The sequence below is a fragment of the Polypterus senegalus genome, chromosome 4, assembly GCF_016835505.1.
Source record: "Polypterus senegalus isolate Bchr_013 chromosome 4, ASM1683550v1, whole genome shotgun sequence".
NCBI lineage: Eukaryota > Metazoa > Chordata > Cladistia > Polypteriformes > Polypteridae > Polypterus > Polypterus senegalus.
Genome location: NC_053157.1, coordinates 179,628,714 through 179,655,315, shown reverse-complemented (window position 1 = coordinate 179,655,315; position 26,602 = coordinate 179,628,714). Strand labels below are relative to the sequence as shown.

Here is a 26,602-nt window from a genome sequence, read left to right as displayed (position 1 = left end):
TCCCCACCACAAAAAAAATTGTTTAATTCAACACTTGTTACTGCCTAATCTCAGAGGTTATAACACTCTTTAAATATTAGTACATATGTATAGAAATAATTGTCTAAGAGGAAACAATGGTGTTTTGTACTTGTATTTTTCTGTTTCTTCACTATGTGGCAAATACCGCATATTAAGGGTAAACTGATTGATGCCATTTTAGGCATTAAGGCAGTGCGGATGCTTGAATCCACTTTGAAAATACAGTGTATTTCTGTCCTTGCAGATTAACATACTTTTTGGAATTAGTGTATTCTTTAAGGAGTAATTATAAATTGCCAGATTTTGTCAGACCATGTAGTTTTTTGCGGGGATCGGTTTCTTTTTCTAATCACCAGTCAGAGCCTGAGAATTAAAAAAATTGCTGCATAGATGCATCAATGCAAATGCCGTAATTTGGTGTTTTTGTAACAATTTTCTATAAGCAGCAATATTTGTTGGTTAGTATATAGGTTTTTTTTTTTTTTTGCTCTTTAGTGTATTTCACCCATTTTGCATCTTTGCAGAAGATCTGTAGTTGTGCTAAAGTAGTGCTTTTTTGGCAAAATGGGTATCTTGCACTGGTCACACATCCACTCGCACAATGCAATAGAATGTGTCCCCCAGTAAGGGATAGATAACTTATTGTATACATCAAGTAGAACATTTTTTTCCGCTGTGTTCTTTTCCTTTTCTTTACAAATGCCATTTATGTGTATTCAGTTAACATAAAACATAAAGTTGAATCTTGGTCTCTAATGAAAGTCTGAACTTTTTAAATGATAGTCTCGGAGATGAGCCACCTGAGATTCATTAATCTTTTGTCAGTGTTATAATTCAAAGGTGTTTTCTTTTTTAAATGTGTACAAGGCTGTATCCATGTTTATATTGGCAGTACTTTGCTACACATTTTATTAAAAAAAAAAAAACACCCATCACTCTGGTTGAGAAGTGCAAAGGAGCTGCATGCTTATCTATACTAATAAACGGCAAAGCACTCACTCACTGACTGACTGACTCATCACTATTTCTCCAACTTCCCATGTAGGTAGAAGGCTGAAATTTGGTAGGGTTATTCCTTACAAAAGTTGGGCAGGTTTCATATCGAAATTCTACGCGTAATGGTCATAACTGGAAGCTGTTTTTCTCCATTTACTGCAATGGGGATGAGCTTGAAACCCGTGGGGGCGGAGTTTCGTGTGACATCATGACGCCTTCCACGTAATCACGCAGTACGTAGAAAACCAGGAAGAGGCCCAAAAAGCGCTGAAGAAAACGTGCATTATATAATTGAGAAGGCAGCGAAACGATAAGCAAGCGAGTGACATATACAACCATATTCATGAGTTCTGCTACTTCGGAAACAAAGCACGATGTAAACCTAAACTTTAAATTAAGTTCATAGACAGGCTACGCTGGCGCTTGTAATTTAGTGCCTACCCATATAAGGCCGTCCGTCAGCGGCAATCCAATAGCAAACTGCCACGGGTAAATATTCACGGGTGAAGGACTGTGCTTTTGCAGAGGAAGATGAGATGGTCAGGGTGCTGTTTGGCACAAACTCGGCGAAACTGCGAGAGAAAGTTTTAAGTGCCGGGACTTCGGTAACATTAGATACAGCCATGGACATAGCACGACATGGCACCAGCACAGCTGGGAAACTTCGATGCATGTACACCGAAGCGGCTCACGTGAACTGACGAGTGCACAGACAAAAGCAACAGTTCCAAAGAGCTGAACAAAAACTAATTACACAATTGAAAAGGCAGCAAAAATATGAAGCGTCTGATACATACAAGCATATTCATAAATGCAGCTACTGTGGAAACAAAGCACACGGTGGAAAAAGTCAATGTCCCGCTAAAGGAAGACAGTGTAAAAAAAACCCGTGCATGCAGTGTGTCGAATCTCCGATAAAGAAGACGAGCTGTTTATTGATGCAGTAAGAAACGAATCGATGAATGAAACCAGTCATCTTTACAACGATTGACAAACACGGAATGTAACTTGAACACAACACATCCTACAAATACGAACCTGATTGAAAGAAATAATGATAATCAAATCCTTGATGACAGCAACACTCAGTAAAACTCACAAAACAATTACTGTATATTGACAGTCATGTTACGTTATTTTTAAAATGTTCCCTTTTCTTTTTCATAGCTTCTTTAACACACTACGTCTCCACTGCGATACGCGGGTCTTTCTATCTATCTATCTATCTATCTATCTATCTATCTATCTATCTATCTGTATGTGTATGTATCTATGTATGTATGTATGTAGATATATATATATATATATATATATATATATATATATATATATATATATATATATATATATATATATATATATATATATATATATATATATATATATATATATATATATATATATATATATATATATATATATCTACATACTCGAATAATGGATACTTTATTCGCCATCAATGATTGTTTTGGTAAAGCCATACTCAGTGTATTCATTAGATGAACGGTAAAAAAGTAAGAGCGAGGGAGGATGACTTATTGAGGCATGCAGGCTGTAGTGCGTTTACTCTATCTGAATTGCGCAATCACATTTGAAAAAATATATCTTTTCAAGTTCTATTTAGTCCATATGTGTCAAACTCGAGGGCCGCGGGCCACATCCGGCCCGGCGTGTAATTTATATCCGGCCCGCAAGATCATTTTATATACTGTATTATTGTTATTAATGGCCCGGGTATATGAAGCGCTGGTAACACAATAAACTACAGATCCCATAATGCAGCGCTTCAGCTGCCTTGCTGAACACTTTACCGCGTTAATGAAGTCTAGCTTATGATGCTGCAAGTTATTGCGAAGCTAGCTCACACGATGCTGAAGAGAAAAGTTGATTCTGAAAATAGAGCCTTTAAAAACCGATGGGAGGCTGAGTATATGTTTACTGAACCCGTGTGTCTCATTTGTGGAGCTAATGTGGCTGTAATTACAGAATTTAATCTAAGATGGCACTATGAGACAAAACATCAGGGTAACCTGAAAGACCTGAATGCAATGCAGAAGACACAGAAAGCAGAAGAATTAAATAAGAATCTGACACTTCAGCGGACGTTTTACCCGTGCACAATCACAAAGTGATTTCAAGTGAAGCTGCTTTTATGGGAGACACAAATGCACCAGTGCAACTTGCCCCACTTTCCCTGTTGCCAAGTAATTTTGAACCAAGTCGTCACTGCGGTGTTCCCAAAATACGCACTTTGCTGATAAACTGAGCGCACCGAGTTTGCACGGCGCTTTGGTGACTTTGAAGAACAAAAAAAGTCCGTCTACATGCGGCTCGAACCTTGTGCATGTTTGGTAGCACATATCTGTGTGAGAAGCTCTTCTCAGTGATAAAGACTAACAAAACAGCACACAGGAGTCGCCTCACTGATGAGCACCTGCAATCCATCCTGAGAATCTCCACAACACAGAACCTCACACCAAACATAAACGATCTTGTTGCCAAAAAAAGATGCCAGGCGTCCAGCTCTAAAATGACATATGAGCAAAGACAACTGAATGATTTGATTTGTTATTGCTGAAAGGAACACATTTTATTTATATTTCCAGGTTTTGTTATGCAGCATGTTCATATTTGAATTTGTATAATTTTGACAGGATATATTTTTATGGAGAGCAAAATCTTTTGGGATATTTAAAATCTAAGTTTATTTTTATATAAAATTACATAAGAGTAAAGAAATTTGAATGTTTGTTCTTTTAACGCTTATTTCTAACTTGTATAATTTAGACAGGATATATTTTGATGGAGAGCAAAATATTATAAGTTGTTTAAGGTTTGAGCTGATTTATTCAGGAATAATATTCCTGTCTGTTTTTACCATTCCTACCAAAGATATTTCTGTCGACTAAATAAAAATTCCTTCTATTTCAAATTTAAATAGAACTTGAACAAATACGATAGTTCATAATATCCACGCAGACTTGCACGTAAGAGCGGGAGTTATCCATTTTAACAAGCAGCGTATTGCACTGATACGAAATAGCAGTGTGTGTATATATGTAGACTAGCAGAATACCTGCGCTTTGCAGCAGAGAAGTAGTGTGTGAAAGAAGTAATGAAAAAGAAAAGGAAACATTTTAATAATAATGTAACATGATTGACAATGTAATTGTTTTGTCATTGATATGAGTGTTGTTGTCATATATATATATATATATATATATATATATATATATATATATATATATATATATATATATATATAAAATAGCTGCATTGGCAGCGAGAAGTAAAAAGAAAAGGAAACATTTTAATAATAACGTAACATGATTGACAATGTAATTGTCATGAGTGTTGCTATATATATATATATATATATATATATATATATATATATATATATATATATACACACACACACACACACAGAGACATATATATACATAAATATATATATATATACACACATACTGTATATATACACACACATATATACATACTGTATATACAACATATACATATCTACATATATACTGTATATACACATATATATAAATCTACATATATATCTACATATATATATTAGGTGGGACTCGATTAAAAAATTAATCCAATTAATTAGAGGCTGTGTAAGAATTAATCTTGATTAATCGTATGTAATCGACACGAATTTGCCCCAAATCGCAAATGTTTTTTTTTATTTAAAACGGTTTTAGTGGGCTTACAGAATCAAATAATAGACATGGACATGAATATTGTAAACTGAAGCTGTTTTAATTTCTGAAAAAAAGCTTTTAAACTGCATTTGAATTCAAAACAGAAACAAAAATATCATCCCTGGTTAAAATTGGGCAGACTTAAAAATAAAGTGGTAGTTTAAGTACTTTAAGTACATTTTCAGAATAGTATTGTCTTTAAATAATAATAACCAAAATTTCACCATAAAGTGCAGTTTTTCTTCTTAAAAAATAAGTCAGAAACATAAAAGGTAATTTGACCAGCTTACTCTTTAAACTCTGAGTAACATTAGCCAAAATTATTTTGTACATTAGGCTAAAACAGTGTGATCATTGAACATTTTGTAATTAGATGTATTTAGAATTACTAACGGTCACGGAAGTCCAATGATCCCCAGTAAGAGCCACAAAGTCCGCTTTCTGTAATGCATCTAATTTTGCTTGCTTTTCAGTGTGCACAAAACCATGCTTTTATCAAGGCTTCGGGTAGTCGAAATGATCAGTCGTAGGAACGCGCTTTATTCCGACTCTAACATTTTTGTAGCTGTGATGTGTGCATCAGTGTAATGGATGTACCAGGAAATCATGCATTGACAAAAGTTCCCGCTTGCTTGGAATTGAAAGTGTGATTAAATGCGCTATTTTTAACGCGCTATGGAGTACATGCATCAAGCTTCTCAACTGTGCTTGTGCTAAGAAAGGGAAAATTTTAAAAATAACGTAACATGATTCTGCTAACCTAATATTTTTTCATACGCCCCAAACCAAGGAGATGGGAAGGTAAAATGAATCGGTAGCGCGACATAGTCAGTACATCCCTCTCGGGAATCGAACCTCAATGTCGGCGTTAGAGGCTTAAGACTCTACAATTGCGCTACCACTTGTCTATGCTAAAGTATGTATTGTAGATCGGGCTATAGATACACGGGTATATATATAAATGTATATCGCAGTGGAGAAGTAGAAGTTATGAAAAAGAAAAGGGAACATTTTAAAAATAACGTAACATGATTGTCAATATACAGTAATTGTTTTGTGAGTGTTATTGAATGTTGCTGTCATCAAGGATTTGATTATCATTATTTCTTTCAATCAGGCTCGTATTTGTAGGATGTGTTCAAGTTACATTCCGTGTTTGTCAATCGCTGTAAAGATAAGAGGTTTCATTCATCGATTAGTTCCTTACTGCATCAATAAACAGCTCGCCTTCCTTTTATCTGTGATGTGACAAACTGCATGCACGGGTTTTTTTTACGCTGTCTTCCTTTAGCGGGACATTGACTTTTTCCACCGTGTGCTTTGTTTCCACAGTAGCTGCATTTATGAATATGCTTATCAGACGCTTCATATTTTTGCTGCCTTTTCAATTGTGTAATTCGGTTTTGTTCAGCTCTTTGGAACTGTTGCTTTTTATCTGTGCACTGCATCAGTTCACGTGAGCCACTCGGTGTACTTGCATCGAAGGTTCCCAGCTGTGCTGGTGCCATCTCCGCTATGTCCATAGCTTTATTTAATGTTACCTTAGTCCTGGCACTTAAAACTTTCTCTCGCAGTTTCGCTGAGTTTGTGTCAAACACCACCCTGACCATCTCATCTTCCTCTCCATAAGCACAGTCCTTCACCCGTGAATATTTACCCGTGGCAGTTTGCTATTGGATTGCCGCTGACGGATGGCCTTATATGGGCAGGCACTAAATTACAAACGCCAGCGCAGCCTGTCTATGAACTTAATTTAAAGTGTAGGTTTACATCGTGCTTTTTTTCCGAAGTAGCAGAACTCGCTTCTTATTGTTTCGCTGCCTTCTCAATTATATAATGCATGTTTTCTTGAGCGCTTTTTGAGGTCTTCCTGGTTTTCTATGTACGCGTGATTACGTGGGAGGCGTGATGATGTCACACGAAACTCCCCCACGGCGTTGAAGCTCATCTCCATTACAGTAAATGGAGAAAAACTGCTTCCAGTTATGACCATTACGCGTAGAATTTCGATATAAAACCTGTCCAACTTTTGTAAGGAAGCTGTAAGGAATCAACCTGCCAAATTTCAGCCTTTCACCCACACGGGAAGTTGGAGAATTAGTAGTGAGTGAGTGAGGGCTTTGCCTTTTATTAGATTTATATATATATATATATATATATATATATATATATATATATATATATATATATATATATATATATATATATATATATATATATATATATATATATATTTTGAATATATTGAAATAGTTTTACTAACAAATAATGCAAACCGTACGCGGCACGTGCTTCGCCCTAATTCTGGGCTCATCAGGCAGTACACACGCACTGCACCCACTCTCGCGAATCAAACCTAAGACGTCAGCACTAAAGGTGAAGCCTCTCATGTTGCGCTATGGTGTGTGGGTCGTTTATTTGACAGTATTGTAGATCGGGGTGTATATATAACTTTTGAGAATGCAACGTATAGTTTTGTCCAGGAGGAACGCAATGTTGCCTCAAATCAATGGCAACCTTTTGTAGGGTGTGTCCCTGAGACTTATTGTCATCGCGAAGCAGAGCCTTACTGGAAATTTGAGGCATTTCAATTCAAATGGGAGATCAGAGGGTATAACGGTGATGCCAGCAATACATTCAGAGTGTGGCGCTCTGCTTTTTCTGTGTAGCTGCTTTCACACAGCCTCTCCGCTGCTTTATAAACGAACGCCATAGAAAGCCATCACCTTGTAAATTGTGTAATGCATTTTTTGAACAGGTTTGATGCATGGAAGTGATCACTGCATCTGCGCTCAGTAAGTTCTCGTGAGCTGCTATCTTGTGTGATGTTGCGATGTCTACGGTTTAATTTAATGTTATCTAAGACCCGGTACTTAAAAGTTTCTGGCTGCACTCCGGTTGTAATATGACGAAGCTGCGCGAGCTCACTTTTGAGAATGCAAGTATAGTTGTCCAGGAGAAAAGCAATCTTGCCTGAAATCAATGGCATCGCTTTTGTAGGGTCTGTCCTTGAGACTTATTACTTGTCATCACAAGCAGCTGAGCCTTACAGGAAATTGGAGGTATCTGAATTGAAATGGGAGATTAGAGGGTATAAAGGGGGCGAGAGGAATACATTGAGTGTGGAGAAACTCTAGAGACAGCGTGTGTAGTAACTTGTGGATTTTTCTGTGAGTATTTGGTGGGAGTGTAATGAAGTTGCTTCGGAAGACGCCGTTAGCCGCGAAGCTCAGCTCAGAGCGAAATGAGGTAAATGGGAGGGGATATGATGACGTGACTCCCCCAACCGCGTTAACTGTCAATCCCCCACAAACGCAGTCTCTCGGAATTTGCATAAGCACACCCCTTCACCTGTAATTTTAACTTGGTTACAAAGTGATCAAAACTTTCGTTTATATCCTGCGCCCCTCTCATTAAACTTGTATCCCGTGATTACCCGTGGGCATGAGAAACACCAGCGGCACCCTGTCTATTAACTTAATTTAAAGTTTAGGTTTACACCTTTCTTTCCGAAGTAGCAGCACTCATTAATATGGTAATATATGTCACTCGCTCGCTTCTTATTGTTTCGCTGCCTTCTCAGTAATATAATGCATGTTTTTATAATGCATTTTTTCTTCAGCGCGTTTTGGAGCTCTTCCTGGTTTTCTACGTAGTGTGTTGACAGTCAGTTCACGTGATTACGTGGGAGGCGTGATGTCGTCACATGAAACTCCGCCCCCCCCACGGAACTGGCTGAACTCCATTACAGTAAATGGAGAAAAATACCTTCCAGTTATGACCATTACGTGTAGAATTTCGAAATGAAACCTGCCCAACTTTTGTAAGGAAGCTGTAAGGAATGAGCCTGCCAAATTTCAGCCTTCCACCCACACGGGAAGTTGGAGAATTAGTGATCAGTCAGTCAGTCCTTAAAATCCCTTTTGAGAATATTAAAGAAATGAACAATGTGAGACATAAAGTGCTTTATTTGAAGATAACTCTGAGCTTTCTTTGAAGGTATTCTAATATAACAATAAGCAGTTGATCTTTTAAATCTAAGACAAAATATATTGGTTTCAATCTTTAGAATTACCTTTTTTCCCTGGCAATGTGGCCAGTTAGTCATAAGCTGAATGGTGTAGGGCACGTATATTACATGTTTGTATACTTTAGTTTAAGGCAGAAATAAAGCTAAAAAGTGAAATTAATGGCTCTGCTTGTTGTTTTTGTGTTTGACGTAATTTCCAACACAAATTTTTCTTTGACAAGCATTTCTGCTGCGCTCTTCTCTAAATCCTGACCATCTTCTATGTTTAAAATATTCTCCCTTTTATTTAACCAACTTTTGATTTTTAAACACACCCCTCACCTTCTCTTAGTTTTGCCACATTTCTAATTAGTGATGAGCAGAGTTCACTTTGCTGTGGGTTGTGTAAAATCATGGAAACTTGCAGGAGCTTTGCCAAATTCCACAAAGGGGAAGGAGAAATTTAAACTAGTTTTGAATGGATTATAATGGTGCAATGGAATTTAAGTGTCGCTGAGAGCTGGGAAGCATCTGCCAACTATACAGGTACTGAACTGATTACTGAATCCAAAAATGTGATCTGAGCTCTAAGGCAGCAGTGATAACCACTATATCACCATGCCACAAACAACAAAAGATGCAGATGAAATTAACACAATAAACAAAACCTAGGAAATAGCCACAAATTATCAATAAGTAAATAAAATATAAATCATGTTCACAGAGTTAGAATCTTGGGGCAATCAATGGCTGTGCCACAAATTAGCATAGGACAGCGCTCTGGCGACGCCCGTTCTTCTTCCTCCGCACCCAGGGATTCCCGAGATAGGGTGATGACCTTTCCATTGTTTGAAGTTTGAAGTCACATCTCCAGCAACAGCTGGGACATCCCATTCCACAAAACCCCAATGCAGATAGTTCACACTTATTTTTCAGAAAAAATCACATTGGGGATCATGAGATGGCTGCTTTCAGTGAAGACTGCACATTTGCTAAGAAAGACTTCAAGTACAGGTCATTTTCATTGGAAGGTTATTTACTATAATGTGCAGTTATTTTAACGTATAGTAATATCAGGGTAAACGCCAAGGGTGCTAAATTTCAAAAAATAAAAAAAAAAAAAGAAAAAGATGCCTGTCTTGCAGGTGGCATTTAACTAGCAAAGAAGCTGTATTTAAATGGTAATGAAGCATTAAAAAGCCATCCATAAGCGCAACAAGGCAGTGTTTACTGTTTTAGTATTGTATACATAATTTCTAGTACAAATTTTTATTTCCGACATATTTTTTGAGAAATGCTGCATTGTCTTTTTAAATGGTGCCATACTATGTTTATTTAAACATACATACTTCCTCCACTTGTTTGAGTTCAAACCACTTTTCTAGCTGAAAGCTAGGAGTACTGCTTTCAGGTCTGGAGATCTTTACATTGTTTCCAGAGCAAACATGAAGAGAGGCACCGAGAGGCCAGGGCAGCATACAGGAGAAGGATAGAGGACCATCTAAGGAGCAACAATACCAGGCAGGTATGGCAGGGTGTCCAGCACATCACCGGCTACAAATCCAGTAACTCCTCGGCTGCTGAGGGAGACGCTTCTCTGGCAGAGGAGCTGAACATCTTCTTTGCCTGCTTTGAGGCGATGCCAACAGCAGCTCCATCAGTGTGAGGTGAGGCAGTTGATGAGGAAGGTGAACCCAAGGAAGGCTGCAGGACCCAACAGTGTGGCTGGACAGGTGCTGAAAGACTGTGCGGACCAACTGGCCGGAATCTTCACTAGAATTTTCAACCTGTCTCAGGCCACTGTCCCATCCTGCCTCAAGTCCTCAATCATTGTTCTGCTGCCGAAAAAAATCCATCATGAACAGTCTGAATGATTTCTGCCCAGTGGCACTCTCATCCGTCATGATGAAGTGCTTTGAGAAACTGGTGCGGAGTCCTATCATTGCCTGCCAGCAGAACTGGACCCATCTCAATTTGCTTACAAAGCAAAGAGATCCACAGAGGACGCTGTGGCCACAGCCCTTCATGCTGCCCTGACCCACCTTGAGCAGCAGGGGAGTTACACCAGACTGCTCTTTATAGACTTCAGCTTGGCGTTTAACACCATCCTCCCACAACGACTGGTGTCCAAACTGACAGATCTGGGACTTCCATCACTCACCTGCAGTTGGATACTGGTCTTCCTGTCTGGTCGCTCCCAGAGTGTCAGGCTGGGTCTCCACACATCCACTGCTCTCCACCTCAACACTGAGACGCCGCAGGGTTGTGTACTCAGCCTGCTTCTTTACACCCTCTACACATATGACTGTGTCCCCACTCACCATAGCAACTAGATCATAAAGTTCACAGATGACACGACGGTGGTTGAACTCCTCTCGGGCAAGGAGGGTGAGCTGTCATACAGGGACGAGGTGGAGCAGCTGTCAGAGTGGTGCACGGTCAACCTGCTCCTCAACACCACAAAAATGAAGGAGCTTGTTATTGACTTTAGAAAAAACAAAACTGACATCCAACCACTCATCATTGGTGGGGCCTGTGTGGAGGGGGTCCCATTGTTCAGGTTTCTGGGCATTGACCACCTGGAGGGATGACCTGACCTGAAGCGCCAACACCAAGGAGCTGCTGAAGAAGGCGCAGCAGAGACGGTTCTTTCTGAGAATTCTCAGAAAATACAATCTCCCCAAAAATCTGCTCCCTGTCGTTTATCACTGTTCCATCGAGAGTGTTCACGTGTAAGGACTGTGTGTGTGGTATGGCAGCTGCACTTCCTCAAAAAGAAAAGTGGAACACAGGGTCATCAGGACAGTGGAGAGAACAATTGGTTATACCCTCCCCACTCTGGGACAAATCTACGCCTCCCGATGCCGCAAAAAAGCAATAGACATTTCGCAGGATTCATCACACCCTGGTCATTGCCTCTACCAGCTTTTGCCATCGGGCAAGAGATACAGAGCAATGAAAACCAGGACAAACCACCTTAAAAACAGCTTTTATCCAAAAGCAATCATGGCCTTGAACTTGGAATAAAATTGCTCCATATCGTTCTCCCAGTGTGCAATATAGACCTTAAGTCAACAAGTGCAATTTGTAAATTTTTGTAAAGTACTTTTATTACTATTCGGTTTATTATTTTCTCCTCTTGTCTTTTTAACTCTTATGCCTCAAACTGAGTCGACTGCACCTTCAATTTTGTTGTTCCTTTGTAAAAGTGACAATGACAATAAAGATCTGTCTAATCTTCTGATTTTGAGGTATTGACACCCAGTTCCACACACTGCAGCCTCTTTGCACTTTTTGGCCACTGTAGCCACATCATTTGACATCTGAATTTATTCTTTTAGTTTTATAAATTCTGGAAGAAGTTTTCTTTGGCTGCTAGCTATAGTTGTTGGCTATAGACTTAGCTGCACAAACTACCTCCACCAGTTAATAGCAGCCTCTTTCTCACTATGAAGAGCTACATTTATGTTTACAATGTAACATTTTCATAGTCTGGGCAATGCACTGAAGCAGTAAAACATGGCTAATGTAAAAGATGTAGGACTCCTTTTAAGTATATCGTATTTCCTTTTCAAAAATAATTATGTGGAACTATTGCTTTGCTCTGCAAGTCTCCATTTAATCTTTATGCAGCATGCATACACTGTGCCTATAATTATTGGTTGGAGCGTTCCTCAAGAAGACCTTTGTTTTATCCTTCCAAATGCTTATTTTCCTCTTGGCTATTTCTCCAATTTATTTTATTACTAGCTGCTGTTACCTGTCTAGTAATAAGTAATAATCTAGTAACCTGGTTGAAATCAAAATAATCAAAGTAGATTTTGGTGTTAACCGTACAGTGCATGTGCCGTTTGTAAAAGTAGTGTTGATGTTCGTGATTCACCATCTATTGCAATGACAAAAGCAGTAAATTGCATTACTAAACATGTTTGTGATGCGCATCATTTGTGCACACTTACTTAACCATTTATTAAGGTTAATTTAGATGTACCGGTATGTGACTGTATTCATGGTATAATTTTTTTATTTTCTTTATGACTTTTCCTCAAATATTTAAGTACAATGCCTAGTCAAGAAGCAGTTAAACTATTTATTTATTTTTTTTAAACACAGGTGAGCATTGGCAGTCCAGAAAAAATGGAGCCTATCACAAAGGTGTCCCATATACCCAGCAGCAGGTGGGCTTTAATATGCAGACTTTGTAAAGAAAAGACTGGAGCTTGTATTCAGGTAATCAGTGTTCAAAAAATGTGTGTGTGTATAAACTGTATGTATGTATGTATCAATGCAATAGGTGTATTACATAAGTTGTGTTATTAATTGGGACAGTAAATCTTTTTTGGTAACCTAATGTTAACCTAGAAGACACACAGTTAGAAAAATGAGACATTTTATGTTTAAGGGGATGTGATGGGCTATTGCATTGCACATATTCCTTCAGGAGCATTTTTCAATAGATGCACTACACAATTAAAAAAAATTCAATTTGCACATAAAATGTATTTTCTAAATGATTTTTCCCTTAAGTATGCTTAGCTACTGCATCAGCTGTGCAGGTCAGTTTCTTTTTGTAATGTTCTCTCTCGTTTTAGTGGAGATGGGATGTAATAATAACTATAGGACATGGAGGTTGGAAATATGACTAAAAAATATATCCTATTCTGATGATCTTTTAGTTGAGGAGGTTGCCCATCCAATCCATCTGCATGTGCAGTTCTTAATTTATAAAGTAGTAGATGACTTTTGGGGAAGTGCTACAGAAAAGAAAAAAAAAAAAAATGCCGCCTTTACAAATTACCTCCAACATGGACATCCTATCTTATACCAGGTGGTGGAGTTCCACGTCCTGTTAATGTAAAATGGCAAACTGAATAAATCTAACAAAGCTTCCTTAATCAGCTTGGTTCATTTACATATGATTACAAAGCATTTCAATTAATACCAGTCAGCATATGGTATATTAATACCGCTCTGCATTAAGTATTATGTAAACACCCAAAATAATTTAAGAGTTGTGGGTAAATAAATACCTAGCTAAAAAATAAGACTACTTATATGTATTTACTTGTAGAAGCAAGTAATACCTAAAATATGTACAGATAATATGTATTGGGAACATGTTGCTTTGGCTCTTAAGCCTTCATTAGAGTAAATACAGTATATGGTGTAAGTCTCATGAAGTGCTAGAAGAATGACAAGTTGTTATTCATAAAGCACTTGTGTGGTTTAAAGTGCTAGTGATTAACCAGCTGTGTTTGTCATTCATAGGGTACTGTTGAGTTTCTGTATGTATGCACGTGTTAATATTAAGTTGCAACAGAAGATCATCCTGGTAATGAATCTGATGAGTACACTTACCCCTAGGTAAAGGGTTAGTAGAGGGAAATTTCACAATAATACAGCATGTATGTTCTGTTCACCCTTGCTGTGCCACATGCTCCAGTTCCCTTGCTCTGTAACTACATGAACAATTCAGGCAATGTATAGAAATTGTCCATATACACAACATGACCCAAATGTTCATAGCCATGAAGTAACTCCAGTACAACCTGACTTGCCAAGGGACAGTTACCTGTATGAAAGGAGTACTTTCCTGCATATGTGATTACTTTCAGGTAGAAGCTGGTGTTTGCTTCTGCCAGTACAAAATCATTTATGCCATACTTTGTGGATTTATCTAGCATATACTGGTGGGGGAAAAAAATGCACCCCTTGTATTTGATTCATCCACAGACAAATCACGACCTAGCTGATAAAATTGTTTATATGTTGGTTGAACAATGTCGAGCAGGGGCTGAATTTTATGCATGGTGTTATACCTTGGCCCACACCTTAGGGTTTTCTTCTGGTTATCTCAGAAATGCATAAAACTTTGCAGGAGCATGTACCTATCACATGGCATAACCTGTCCTAAGCCACCCATCTCTATTTGTAAAACCACAAAGCCCTTTATCTCGTCTTTTGTTGTGGATTTCCACTTTGAAAATAACGAGAATGCGATGCAAGCACACCCCGCTGTTCAAAAAAAAGTGCTCGGCATACCTGTTTGTCTTGTAAGAAAGTAGCTGAAAGGCAGCCTCGGAAAGGAACAGCCTGAAGTAGTCCAGTGGCTGGTAATCTGTTTTGTCCAACAGCAAGCCTTGCTGTTCTGTGAAGTCTGGTAGCCAGGTTGGCTCCCACGGATTGATGTCTGGGTATTCCTCCTAGGCGAACCTTGCTGTAGGTGCGTCAGATGCGAGAATGCACTCAGCTGGCAGCTGATCACCTGTGATAATGCACAAAACATTGTCTGCTGAGTATTTTGTTTTCTGCACTCGCTTCTCTCCCTCATAAGATGTCGATCCCATCTTACCTTTGTTTGAGTTTTGTAACTCTCGCACATGCAGGGATTAGATGCTGAGTCAATAAATCCTAACATTCCTCCAAGCAAAGAGGGCCTACCTTTAACGTAACGGTGAGTTTTTGTCATGATTACAGCTAATTATCGCCCTCTACCCCTGGATGTTGACTTTTGGCAACCTGCGTCCTCAACCCCTCCCGTTGACATCCGCCCTAAAAGAGTTAATATCCTTAAGAAGCTTATCTTTTGTCTTGTTTATGTCCTTTGTCTTTCCTTATATCCTTTATATTCCCCCACCAAGAGCAGAAGTTATTGCAGTAATAATTACTTTTAGCTCGGACTGTTCCTTTTGGTCTCCTCCGTGCTCCTTGAGCAGAGTAGCAAACCCATTTGGAGTTGGTGGTGCTGACTCATTGGGGGTGTTGACAGTGGGAATAGCAAGGCCATGCTCCGTTCCAGTGAACCTTCTAGAATCAACGAGTTCTGCTGATCCAACTCCCTTGCAGTTTCACTCCCACTTTTACTCATGGCTGGAGTCGATGCTGCAGCATCAAGTCCCCAGAGATCTATTCCTTTGTCTATCTATTCCAGGACAATCTCTGGCAGGCCGTACCATGAACTTGAACTTGAGGCCTGTTTAAACTTACACAAATCTTTAGCTGTTTATCTGTTTCTTTCTGAGCCCTTTTTCTGCTACTCATGGTTATATATACTTGCATTTACTTTAAAGCTCCTCAAGTTCAGTGAATACAGGATACCTCGGGATGATAGTAATAAAAAAAAAAAGCTACAATATCACTACTGCAAATGGAGTTCCGCCTCAGATGTCCATCTCCTGAAATAGATGAGACCCATAAGAAAAATTGCTTTTCATGTGCTTCTTGGTATTGTAAATCCTGAAGAGCTGTCACCCCATCCTGATTAAAGCAACTGATTATTGGATCCAATTCAGAAAGCTAGGTGAACATGTGCTGCCTAACTGTAGAGCTGCATATTTCACTGAGTTTTTGTAACAACAGACATTGCATATGCATCTTTATTATTTGTGTTTCTTTTAAAGAGAGAGCTTTCTGTACCACTGAAAGCCAAGCTCAATGTGCAATACCCACTTTGTCCTCCATGTACAATAGCACTTCATTATTCATCATCTGTTACACGGCATTAAAACTGACCTCCTTTCAGAGGAGAATAAGGAGTAGGAGATCCCTGGCTTGTGAAAGGTCTTCCTAAATAGATATGTATCCCCCTGCTTCATTGCACCAAGATGTGTGGTTTAAGTGCTGGATGTGTTAGCCATGTAAAGTTCACAGAGTTGCTGTGTCTTTCTTGTATTCACATTTCTTTGTTGCTGGTCATAAAGTCTGTGTTGTGTGTTTTTTTAAGCCTGCATATGCTGGGTTCATGTCCAAATGCCTGTTAATGGTGTTTTCATTTGAGAGACTTGATTCATCTGGCTCTCTGGCACTAGTGCATTCTCTCCATAACAGGCATCAAAATAGTGCATAAACCTGCAAACATGCTCTGAACTGTTCTTTTTAATGCCAAAAGCAATAAATCTGCATAGGAGACACGGAACACAGTATACAATATATCATGCAATGCATCCCCAGCTGTATACATGGGTCAAACATCTAAAACACTCTTAACATGTATACAAGAACATCGCAATGCTATCAGAAGGAAGGACCCATAATCTCTGATATATGCACATACAAGTTCAGCTGGGCACAACTGGGGTATGGTGCAAGTAAAAATTGAGGGCTAATACTAAAAGTGCCAAAGAGCTGACTGAATCATGGTTCTCAAATGAAAACAACATTAACAGACATTTGGACATGAACCCGGCATATGCAGGCTTAACACTAGAATTACCAGAGCCTACGAAAAAACTGCTTTTTGGATTACTCTGGATTACTAGCTACATAAGTATACACAAACACACAATATATATGTTTGTATGTATAGTGGCATGCAAATGTTTGGGAACCTCTGCTTAAAATGTCTGTCACTGTGGATAGTTAAGTGAGCAGTAAAGATAAACTGATCACCAAAAACATAAATTTAAGATGACACATTTCTTTTAAGCATTTTATTCACGGTTAGTTGGTTTTGTTTTGTACATGTGTATAGGGAAAAAAGGATGGGAGTACCATGCAAACGTTTGGGCACCCCAAGATATTTGAGGTCTCGGGTAACTTTCACTAAGGTCTCACACCTTATTTAGTTTAGGGCTATGGATTGTTCAGTCATCATTGGGAAACACCAGGGGCCTCATGTATAAATGGTGCGTACGCACAGAAATGTTGCATAAGAACTTTTCCATGTTCAAATCGCGATGTATAAAACCTACACTTGGCGTAAAGCTACGCACTTTTCCACGGTACCTCATACCTTGTCATACGCAAGTTCTCCGCTCGGTTTTGCAAACTGGCGGCACCCAGTGTCAAAGCAATGCTACTGTTCCTGTGTGGTTACTTCTTATTATCCTGACGCGGCTTTATAAATGCACTGAAACTAACCGCATATTGTTTATTAGTGTAATGCATCTGATTGTAATTAACCTGTAACAATATAATGGTCCAGGGAATAGCCATAGTATACCAAATACCATAACTGCTTTAGTGTTACTCTAACTGCAGTTCAGAAACAGTTTCATCCCAAGAACTATAAACACACTTAATCAAGCGCTCCTTGTAGAACTGTCTGTACTTATAAGTACAATTACCTCACTGTAAACTTGCACTACAGTTATAATATTACACAACCTGCGCCAATTTATAAAGCGTGTATTTACATGTGATGACGATATCATTTTTAAGATGAAATGCAGCAAAATATGTTTATTATATTTTACAGAAAACTAACTTCATTTAAATCTAAATTTTTCACTGGGACTGGCGTGAAGGATAGAATAATTAAACATGTACTACGAAGATAGTTCAATGTTCCTTTAACGATTTGAAGAATCAGCGCTCTAAGCTTACAGATGGCTTAATGTCTATTACAGAGCCGATTGTGTGGCGATCCACCATGCATAAGATAACATATTGACATTGGACTTTTTCTGTTGGGCATAGAGCCGCCCCTGAGTACTGCTGCAGTAAATAATTTCACCGAAGTTCGCACACAATCACTGCGCCGTGAAACTCATGTTTAATAACATGCTTTAACTCCTATCATCATCAAAAATGATATCACGTATACATCTCAGTATTTTAGTTATTCAGAGAGCTGTAATATCACGAATGTAATGGATTCTGTGTCCAGTTGGAGGAAGAGAGCCGGTTTAAGAAGCAAGTAGTAATTCACACACACAGAGCACATAGAAGATCAAATACAAAACAAAGCATTTAACATGCTACTTTAATTACGATGTGATTTGAGAAACTGGTTAATTAAACGATTTTAAGATGAAGTTTTTGATGATCTACTTTAATGACAAAATAAACTACGTGATTAAAGTGGAAATGTCGAGATTGAAGTTGACATTTCGTGCTTTTTCCCCACTGTGTGCCTTTTTTTTCCCTGTACCCTAATAAGCTTTCATATGACACTCAGACAGTGGGCTACAACTCGCCTTTTCACAGCGACTTTGATATGTGACTTCTTTTTTATTTCCGCACCGCATTGATTTTGTGAACGTGAGCTTTCAAGTTTCTCCAACACGCTATGTCACTCGATCAACTTCCCTTTGTTGATTATACCACAGTTTATTTGAACAAATAGTATGTTTTTCCTTTGCCTCCACTTGGTATTCGCTGAACTTCTTATTTTCCCCTGTGCTTTTCCCATTGTCTCTTCACAGAAGGCTGAGCTTAAGGGCGATTTATATTGATTTGCATATTCAAAGAGGCGTAATTCTGGGAGGAGTTGGGGCGTTACATAAAGCGCGTGCACAAGTGTTACTTTTCACGCTGATCGGGATTTATGTAGCGGAAGAACGTGGAAGTTCCTGCATCTGGATTTTTGTGCGTAAGCACATTTCGGCTTTTGTGCTCACGCCATGTTATAGTGCGAGTTCTACGCACGGCATTATACATGAGGCCCCAGGTGATGCAAATTGCAAAGCTATATAAGTTCTCTTAATTCCTCAAACCTTGTCCTCAAATCAGCAGTCATGGGCTCCTCTAAGCAGCTACCTAGCACTAAAAATAAAACAATTGATGCTTACAAAGCAGGAGAAGGCTACAAGCTGATACAAAATCATTTTTAGGTAGCTGTTTCCTGGGTTTGTAATGTTATTAAAAAGTGTCAGTTAACAGAAAAGTTAGTGAGGTCTGGAAGACTAAGAAAGCTTTCTGAATGAACTACTTACTGGTTTAGTAGAAAGGCAAATAAAGACCCAGTTTGACTGCAAAGGTCTGTCAGGAAAATTTAGCATACTCTGGAGTGGTGGTGCACTGTTCTACTGTGAGTGACGCCTGAACAAATATGTCCTTCGTGGTAGGGTCAGCAGAAGAAAACCTAGTCTTTGCCCCAGCCACAAACTTCAGCGCTGAGGTTTGCAAATGAACATCTAAACAAGCCTGATGCATTTTGGAAATAAGTCCTATGGACTGGTAGTCAAAATAAAACTTTTTGACCACAGTGTGGAATGGTATGTTTGAAATAAAAAGGGTGCTGAATTCCAGCAAATGGAACACCTCTCTGGTCCACTCCCATGCTTAATAGTTGATCTTGCTTTGGTCTTGTGTTGCAGCCAGTGACGCAGAGATCATGCCTTTGGTTCAAATAAATACTAGCAAATTCTGGAAGCAAACATCACACCATCTATTGAAGTTAAAAAGATGGGTCCTACAACAAGATAATGATCCAAAACACACCTCACAATCTACAGAATACCTCAAGAGGTACCATGATGCCCTCACAGTCTCCCTACTTAAACATCATTGAAAATCTGTGGATAGATCTCAAAAGAGCAGTGCATACAAGACAGACCAAGAATCTTGCAGAATTGGAAGCCTTTTGCAAGGTTGAATGGGTGAAAATGCACCATGTAAGAATTGAAAGACTCTTGGCTGGCTACAAAAAGCTCTGTTAGACTTACCAAAGTGGGTGTTACCAAGTGCTGACCATGTTGGGTACCCCAAACTTTCCCCACCCCCCGAGGGGTATTTTTGTAGCTGTGAATGATGCTTAAAATATTAAATGTGTCATCTTTTAACTTTTTGCCTTTTGGTGATCATATCTTCTGCTCAATTAATTATTCACAGTAACATACATACATTTTAAGCAAGTGTACCTAAACCTTTGCATGTTTCTAAATATATGTACAATAAAACCTCTATCTGTCAGAGATTGGGAAAGGCCATGGCGGATAAGAGAAAAAATGGATAACGGAAAAGCTACTTTAAAATGATATACAGCAGATTATTTTAGTGAATAGTCATTTATTTACAAACAAACCTATATTAACAAAATATAGTATTAACAATTTATATGATGTTGTAACAACTAGTATATTATACAACTCGGAGGTACTGGAGTTTTTTGTATTTCACTTGTAGTCTGTTTCCTAACATGGTGCACTGGGCATCATTCTTGCGTACACCCATTTCCACGCTTGCTTCAAGAGGTATAAAAACTAAAGTTGGTGTAAAGCCCACACACTTTCACGGCATCCTCACACCATGCATACGTACTTTTCTGCTCGGTTTTGCAAACTGGCGGCACCCAGCCTCCGTGCAGTGCTACTGTTTCTGTGTCGTTTCCCTTTTTCACATGTGCATCCATGATGTGGATGTCTTCAAATGCACTGAAATGAATTACATATCGTTTACAAATTTAATTCACTCTATTGTAATCATTCTGCAACAATATAATGGCGCACAGAATGGCCAGACTATTCCAAATACCATATCTGCTATAGCATTGTTGCTCTCTGTGCGCCATTGAGTGTATTTTAACTCATTATATGTGTGTGTGTGGTATCATAGCTGCACAGCAGCTGATCGGAAAGCTCTACAGCGGGATGTGTTGGAAATGCAGAAGATTAGGATACACCACCTAGCCCTGGAAGACATTTATAGCATATGCTGCAGCCTCAAGGAAGGCCTCCAGCATCTATGTGGATTCCACTCACCCATACCAGTGTCTGTTTGACCTTCTCCTATCTGGTAAATGCTTCAGAGTCTTGCCTTGCATGGAACTTGTGGCGTTAAAACAGTTTTCACCCAAGAGCTATAAACTCATTCAATCACATCAAGTGCTCCCGGTAGAACTGTTTGTACTTCACAGTTACAGTTCCCTTACTGTAAACTTGCACTACAAATGTAAAATTGGATAACCTGAGCCACTTTATGAACCGTTTGCATTATCTGCACTATGTACTGTATTTTGTACTTTAATCTTTCATATTGTATATTTTTCATTGTTTTATCATATTTTTTTTCTTGTAATTTTATTGGAAAATTAAGTTTATGGAGAAGTTGCATAATGAATCTCATTGTGCCATACAATGGTAAGGCCTTGTTCACACAGGCATTAAAATCGAGCGCTTTTTTGCGTCAGAGCATCCGGTGAGCGGATCAAGCGCCCGAGTGTTTTCTACACGTAGGAGTCAATGAGAGTGTTCACACAGGCTTTGGTGACGGCGCTTGTCCGCTGCGCGTTTATACGGCATCAAAAAAACGTTGCATGCAGCTTTTTCTTGGCGTTCAAAACCCAACGAATGCAAGGAAACCGCTTCTAGTTCGTTTTCTGCACGTTTATTTTACGCTTCAGAGGACCGGATATATATAAGCTTACATGTTGTATATGAAAAAATATTAATATTTTTATGTTTTCATGTACAACATATATATTTTCATATTGCTTATTTTATTTTATTGTCTCATGTAATTTGTAAACCATGAACCTATTAATTTATGTTCTAATATAATATTTGATAACGATTATGTAGGGGCAATCCATGGCGGGCGGGGTTGGGGGGTACGGGGCTGAGGGCATTTCAGTGCATAACACCGTGTAAGCGACACTCGACTACTGTTTCCTTAACTCAAAGTGACAAGTAGTCTCTCTTTGGGGCTAACACCAAGTCGCATATTGGTTGATCGGCGTGCAATGTGGCATTGCACCAGCTGCAGCAGACAATCAAAAGTGGAAACCGACATCCGACAGTAATTAAAAACTTGCGGAAATTTTCGTGATTTCTTCATAAAGCACAAAAAACTTCCTTTAACTCAGTGTTTCTCAAATAGTGGGGCGTGGCTCCGTCAAGGAGGTCGCGTTTGACCTCGGGAACATGCTTTTTTATTTTTCTTTTAAATTTTTTTTTGAATTTAGAATGCACTTTAAATCTTTTCTGTTACATTTAATAAAGCTATTCTTTGTTGTAAATTGGTCCATATTTCTTTCTTTTTATTCTCTTATACGCTAATAAGGATACAGTGTTATGCAGAGGTGTACTTATAACAATTTTAAAGACAAATGATACTATTTATAGTCGTGCGGGGGGCGCGAGATGTTTTCTTCTTCCTAGGGGGGGCATGACAGAAAATTGAGAAGCACTGCTTTAACCCGACATTGTGCAGTCAGAGGATGAACCCAGTAGCGGCGCGTTTTTTCTCTCCCTACGTCAGCCAGATACGAGTATTTTTAAAACAAGAAGATTAATATCTAACATAGCAAAATGGTCCATATTGAAAGGAGGCACCTCAAATAAAACGACAAGGGCTTTCATATCCAGTTCCCGCCACTGCCTCCACAGGTTAACACACAAACTACAATTTGGGCTCCAGGCTGGCGTTAGACAGAGACAAACGAACGCCGGTGTAGAAGTCAATCGATTGCCACCACAAAATGCAACATAAACGTCTAGGATGTTCAGAGCAAGTTCGTTTATCCAAAAACCTAACGCCCGTGTGAACAAGGCCTAATCAAGGTATTCAATTCAGTTGAAGACAGCATGTATTTATAGATGACCATGACTGGCTTCTAAGTCAATTTAGATTTTCAAGAGCTATCGTCTTTGAGCTGTATGCTGTTAGAATACTAGGATGTATACTTGATATTTGTTTTTTGATGAAATGCGTTAAAGTATGTGTATTACATTTTACAGATATTAACTTCATTTAAATAATGTATACTGTTGATAATTAAACATGTGGGGGAACGGTGGGGCAGCGGTTGCGATAAGCTGGTTCCCATCCGGGGTTTGTTCCTGATTCGCGCTGTATGCTTGCTGGGATTGATGTGACCCTGTATGGATGGAATAATTAAACATGTATAATGAAGATTTTTCAATGTTTCTCAAACATTTTGAAGAATCAGGATTCTATGCTTGCAGGTGGTTTTTCATTTATTACAGATGCTTATTGTGTGTTGATTGGTTACCTGGAGAATAAATCTGAAGGACAGGAATTGGGGGTTGGTATGTTTGACAGAGACCGCACTGCTCCAATAAATTACTCCCATTTTCCCCTCATCACTACCGCTGCGCCTCTGTGACCCACATGTTTAATGCACGCTTTAATGCATTTCATCATGAAAATATCAAGTATACATGCATACTCTGAAGGTGTCAGTTTTATTTAAAGAACAAAATAAAAATGGTTTGAATTAAAGAATGTGTTTTTGCCATTTTGTCTAATTGCAACTCCTCTAATTCTGTCTTCTCATTTCATTACTCCATTTTGTTGTACGTAAAATTCAACATTTCTTTATGCATCTTTTATGCTGCGAGAGTTTCCTGTAATCTGGCTGCATTAACACCTTTCATAAAGGAGCACTACAAACTAAGTTACCATAAAACATAGAAAAACATAAGTGGAAAAAATTGTTTTTGACATCAGCCAATTTACCAATAATATAGACTTTTGTAATGAAAATGGCAATTTTAGGTTAGTGGGTGATCAATTGGAGTATGTGCATTATAGTAATTAATATATGTACACAATTTGCATGTAATAAGTTTTGTTATATCAGTAGACATTGCTGAACAACAATTTTATTTATGTTAAGGAAATCAAGTTCGTAGTTCTGGGTTTGAGTCGCTTCTGTTTGCTTATATTTTACAGTGCTCTGCTAAAAACTGTAGAATTGCATTCCACGTCACTTGTGCATTCCAGCATGGCCTGAACATGAAGACTATCCTGGCTGAAAATGATGAAGTGAAATTTAAATCTTTCTGCCAGAAACACAGCAGTAACAAAAAGCATACGGTGGATCCAGAGACTGGGCAAAACAGGGATGAAGAAGAGGAGGAGGAAGAGGAGGAGGAGGAGGAGGAAGTGGATGAAACAGATGGAAATGAAGCCCCAGTGCCAGTCCAGAGCCAAGAGGATGCGCAAATGTTGAGCCTGAGGAAACAAAAACTGCAGCAGCTTGAGGATGACTTCTTTAGTTTTGTAAACATTTTTGAAGTTGCACGTGATCTTCACATTTCTCCAGAGCTTGTAGATTTCATTTATAATTACTGGAAGCTAAAGAGAAAGACAAATTTCAACAAGCCACTGATCACTCCCAAAAAAGATGAAGAGGACAATCTTGCTAAGCAGGAACAAGATGTACTCTTCAGGAGGTTACAGCTCTTTACTCACTTACGGCAAGACTTGGAAAGGGTAGGTTTCAGCAGGTGCCAGGGACTATCAAATGATTCTTTTAAGTCATGTAGGTATAGATATTTTGTTGTTTTATTTTGGTAGGTGATGGTAACATGCTTTAAAGAAAAAAAAGTTAATGCAAAAGAAGTTAATAACCTCCTTGCTAGAGTTTCACTCTTGAAAATACACACATGAAGTTAAATGTGTTAAAAGTGTTTAGAAAATAAAGTAGCCACATTTTTAATTTTAAGTTGAAGTCTCAATTAGTGGTTCATTTGTAGTGAGCTTAACATTTAGAAATTAATGCAAAGCTTTTTATATTAGTCATATGCAGTAAATGAAAGAAGTTCTTGTAGTATGTTTTGCTAATGATTTGATTTGAGGGTGGCTTGGTGCAATTTTTATTTTTTTTAAGAGCTGCTGATTAAAATTTTAAACACAACCCCAAAATATGTTAATTTAATCTGGTTAGTTTTGACTGCAATTAACATGTTAATGATGCGATGCCAAATGAGTCCCAAGTCTATTAGTGGTAGTAGCAGGTCACTGGGGCTTGATTTCCTGTGCTGTTTCTTGAATTATAGTCTTCATCCACAAACGCCAGTAGAGTTGCCACTAGTCCCTTGTGATAGATTGTTTTTTTTATGCATAGACAAGTAATTAGTAAAATTGTTTTGTATTAAAAATTAATCACTACTTCTTTGTAGAAACATATGCTTGAATGAAATACATTAACTGCACATTAATCACAATATAATGATGATTTTTATTAATTGCAATTAGGTTTTTAATTAAACAGCAGCCCTAGTAATTTTTTTTTGTTTGTTTCTCCCATGTACTTGTTGCTTTAGAATAATACGTTCTAGTAAGATCCAATCTGATTTTCCTGTCAGGAACACAAGGGAGTGTGAACAAAAATCTGACTTTTTATAATCACACATTTTCTACAAACCGTCCTTATTATCTTCTCTCCTATTAGGTACCCTAAGCTTATTTTACTGTGCACCTATTTTGGTTTTTTAATTAAAATGCATTTTTCAGGTGCGAAACCTTACATACATGGTTACAAGAAGGGAGAAAATGAAGAGATCCATCTGTAAGGTACAAGAGCAGATATTCCATCATCATATCAAGCTTCTGGAAGAGGAGATAGTTTCAGGTAAGGAAGATGAATGAATGGAGTGTGTGTGTCAAAACATTTACCACTATTCCAGTGTCTTTTAGTTGGAGTGATTGCTTTATGAGGCAGTTTACTTGTCTAGAAATGTATGTCAATGCTTGTCATTATCATGTTTTCGAAATCCCAGTTTTTTTTTTTTTTTTTTTAAAATGTAACTGAAGTCCTTACTTAAAAGGTTGCACATGTTACTGTGGCTCTTGAGAGAATCAAACTTTTTATGCAAATTAAGATTTGCCAAAATGCTTTGCCAACTGAATTTATTTAGAATTTTCAATTGACATTAGTTTCTTTGCTTGCATCAATGAATCTTTTGTTTGTTACACATCCTTAAAAAGCAAGCAGAGAAGTTTCCATTTACGTAGAGCTGTAATGGTGGGGGAGGGTCTTAGGATTTTTTTTTTTTTTAATTCACACTCTGTATTACATAGTCGTTTACTGGTCCTATATAAGCAAACAGAATAGCTGATAAACCAGTTTTGTGATTTCCTTGGCTGATTTGTGTTTTGCACAAGCAGACAACTTCATAAGTGAAAAAGGAAGCTTAGATTATTGAAGGGTATTCTGACTTTTGTATTTCAGTGACTCAAGTCAATTAGCTGAGCACATCAGCAAAAACCAGGTCTATTGCCTCCCAAACTGTTTTTCATTCAAGACAAATGCTGGTGTTAACTGTCAATAGAATTTTCCAATATGACATTTGATCAGTATCCTTATATTTGTTACTAAAATGCATTTGGATGCTACTCTTTTTTTAATGGTCACGTATTTTTATACCTTCTACTGTCTTTAGTTTCTTCT

At 38.2% G+C, this 26,602-nt stretch overlaps 1 protein-coding gene across 6 annotated transcripts in view; it reads left to right on the top strand.

The window, feature by feature from the left end:
- The window catches only part of jade1 (jade family PHD finger 1), a 153,237-nt gene that overhangs the window by 107,455 nt on the left and 19,180 nt on the right, over window positions 1-26,602 (top strand). For all 6 annotated transcript variants that reach the window (XM_039751697.1, XM_039751692.1, XM_039751693.1 and 3 more), the window contains 3 exons: window positions 12,856-12,972; window positions 24,100-24,642; window positions 25,666-25,783. In XM_039751697.1, the coding sequence (XP_039607631.1) occupies window positions 12,856-12,972; window positions 24,100-24,642; window positions 25,666-25,783 (778 nt within the window). The remainder of the gene's footprint in view (window positions 1-12,855; window positions 12,973-24,099; window positions 24,643-25,665; window positions 25,784-26,602) is intronic.